The 3,258-nt window shown below is 49.3% G+C and overlaps 1 protein-coding gene across 1 annotated transcript in view; it reads left to right on the forward strand.

Annotated features, from left to right (window-relative positions):
* LOC104624261 (tripartite motif-containing protein 35-like) overlaps nt 1-1,326 on the forward strand; it is a 48,921-nt gene extending 47,595 nt beyond the window's left edge. The window contains 2 exon segments of the mRNA XM_010291588.1: nt 1-892; nt 895-1,326. The exon segment at nt 1-892 is cut by the window's left edge and continues 11 nt beyond it. Of these exon segments, the coding sequence (XP_010289890.1) occupies nt 1-892; nt 895-1,326 (1,324 nt within the window).
* The last annotated feature ends 1,932 nt before the right edge of the window (nt 1,327-3,258 follow it).

Here is a 3,258-nt window from a genome sequence, read left to right on the forward strand (position 1 = left end):
GAACCGCTCCTGGGAGCACCAGCCTCACATGTGCCCAATCTGCAAGGATCCCTCCTCATTTGAAGACCTTCATGTCAACCACACGCTCAACAACCTGGTGGAGGTGATCCTCAAGGAGGAAGGGCAGTGGTGGGGCCAGGTCTCTACTCTCTGCCCCCTGCATCATGAAGAAGCCAAAGTCTTTGGCCTGGATGATAAGGAGTTGGTGTGCTTTGTCTGCCAGAGCTCCAAGCAGCACGAAGGGCACAAGATGCGGCCAGTGCAGGAGACAGCGGCAGATTTCAGGGCCAAGCTGAAGAACATGGAGACTTCCCTGCAGGATAAGATGAAGGAATTTGGAGCCATGCATCACTCCTACAAGTCCATCTTCAAACACAACCAGGTGAAAGTGGTGCAGCTGGAGGAGCAGATCAAGAGGGATTTTGAGAAGCTGCATGAGTTCCTGTGGGGCGAAGAGAAGGTGCTGCTGGCCCAGCTGCAAGAGGAGATGTGCCACAAGCACAGCCTCGTCAAGGGCAAGATGAAGGGGCTGGTGGAGGAGAGCTGGGCCCTGCTCAACAAAGTCTGCCAGCTCCAGGTGGACCTCAAGGAGGATGACTACACCTTTCTCATGACCCACAAGAACCGCAAGCGCAGGATTGCCTGCACGGCTGAGGAGACAGAGACCGTGCCCTCAGGGATGCTCCTCAATGTTGCCAAGTACCTGGGCTCGCTGCAGTGCAACATGTGGAAGAAGATGCTGAACATCATCACTGTAGTCCCCTTTAGCTTTGACCCCAACTCTGCAGCGGGCTGGCTCTCGGTGTCCGAAGACCTCACCAGTGTCACCAGAGGGATGTACAAGCTGCTGGTGGAGACCTCCAAGCGCTTTACCTCAGCCCGCTGCATCCTGGGGTGGGTTCCCATGGCTTCTCCACCAGCTTCCACACCTGGGAGGTATACCTGAGCAGCATCATAAACTGGCGGGGGGGTGTGGCCCAGCCATGCAGTGGCACCCATTGGACCTTCCACCACGATGCTCGTTCCGCCTTCTGGTACATCTACTGCCTGCCCAGGAAGGATGGCGAGATGTGCCGAGCATCCAACAAAGTGCATTTGGAGGTGACGTTGGGTGACCTGAAACAGATCTGGGTGGAGCTGGACTGCAATGAAGGGGAGCTCTCCTACGACACCGAACACAAGACTGACATCTACACCTTCCATGAGAAGTTTGGCAGCACTGTCTGCCCCTACTTCTACATGGGGGGCACATTGGTGGGCATCCTGTCTGAGATCCTCCGCATCTGTCCTCTCTGTGCCTGTATCCATGAGGATGTCCCTGTCTAGCGGCCACCATCTCTGGCCACCATCTCCGGTCACCACCTTTACCTGCATTTGGGGCTCTCCAGATGCTTGTTCAGCATTTCTCAGAGAAGAAAAAAAAAGGGAAAAAGAATTTATGTATATACTGCCTCTTTTTTTTATCCTTAATAAAGGATTTGCATTTCTAAAAATTAAAACTATTAAATAAAAAAAATTAAAAAAAAAAAAGAGAAAGTGAGGCCACACCTCAAATACTGTGTTCAGTTTTGGGCCCCTCACTACAAGAAGGACATTGAGGTGCTGGACCATGTCCAGAGAAGGGCAGTGAAGCTCGTGCGGGGTCTGGAGCACAGGTCTTACAAGGGGCGATTGAGGGAACTGGGGTTGTTCAGTCTGGAGAAGAGGAGGCTGAGAGGAGACCTTATCGCTCTCTCCAACTACCTGAAAAGGGGTTGTGGCGAGGTGGGTGTTGGTCTCTTCTCCCAAGTAACTAGTGATAGGACGAGAGGAAATGGCCTCAAGTTGCACCAGGGGAGGTTTAGATTAGATATTAGGAGAAATTTCTTCACCAAGGGAGTGGTCAAGCATTGGAACAGGCTGCCCAGGGAGGTGGTGGACTCACCATCTCTGGAAGTGTTCAAAAAACGTGTGGACGTGGCGCCTCGGGACATGGTTTAGTGGGCATGTTGGTATTGGGTTAACAGTTGGATTTGATGATCTTGAAGGTCTTTTCCAAGCTTAAATGATTCTGTGATTCTGTGTTTTGGAGGGGTTATAGTGTTTGGAAAAGCTCTCTTCTACAGAGCATGACCTTGGCAACAAATACATAAATTTGGCAAAAGGTCTGACTACACTTTGATTTATTTACCTACTCTCACCAACAGTGAAGTTTTCAGGAGCAGCATGTTTAGCCATGCAGCTGCCTCTGGGCTGTCTGCCATGGTGTAAAGCTTGGTGAAGAAAGAGTCACTGTGCTTCCTCTGCAGGGACCTCTGCTGAGTGACTGCTCTCATGTCTTTATTTCTCCTTTCAGATCTGTATTGTTAAGGAAGCTTATTCCTTATTTTTATAAATTACTGGTGTGATTCTCTGCTCTTAAAATTGGGCTCTCAACACAAGTCAAGTGAAGTACCATCAAGCCCGTCACCACTTGTGGTGATGAGGCCATTTGCTTGTGGAGGGTTTGAAGGGGACCCTGGTTGCACATTGCCCTGGCAGCCGCTGCTGTGACACTGGGGGGTACCCTGGGATGCTGGAGGTAACTCACATCATCCCCCTCTCTATAGGGAATATACCTTATCAATCTGAAGGGAGGCCTTAAGTCTTAAGGACCGTTAACTTCTTCACACCCTCTCCATCTTCTCACCCTCTCACATGCAGGCGCATCCCTTTATATCCAGTCCCACCAGTTACCTGAGGATGCAGTTATACCAGTTCTGTCCACCTTCACTTAATTGCTGTAGGGAAGAGGCAAAGATGAGAATAAGAGCACAAAACTCTCCCAAAATCTTACCTGGCTGTCCAAAACAGCAAAGAAGCAAAAGAAACTCATTTTCAGATGGATTTCTCTAAACTCTGGCCCCGGGACAGGGATGGTTCAAGCTAATCTGTTAGAAAATGAGTTTGCTACACCATCCTAAGTGGAAAGCAATTTTCATCAAGAAAAGAGTAAACCAAATGGGGTGCAACTAAAGGAATTTAATTTTGTGGCTATGCCCTCATCAAACTTCTTCCAGTGGATGTAAAACTTTTATGTTATAACTGTAGTCTCCAATGAGGGCCTCCCGTATACTATGTCTGCCTTGAGGCTCCCTTTCTTGTTTCTCAGCATAATTTCTGTTTCTGCTGTCCCCACACTGGTTTCCAGGCTGGCATTGTGCTGATATTTCCATGTGATGTAGCACACCCTTCTTCCTTTCCTCTTCTTTATTTTTCATACTTTCCCTTGGCTCTTAA

Source organism: Phaethon lepturus, unplaced genomic scaffold, assembly GCF_000687285.1.
Source record: "Phaethon lepturus isolate BGI_N335 unplaced genomic scaffold, ASM68728v1 scaffold8170, whole genome shotgun sequence".
NCBI classification, from domain to species: Eukaryota; Metazoa; Chordata; class Aves; order Phaethontiformes; family Phaethontidae; genus Phaethon; species Phaethon lepturus.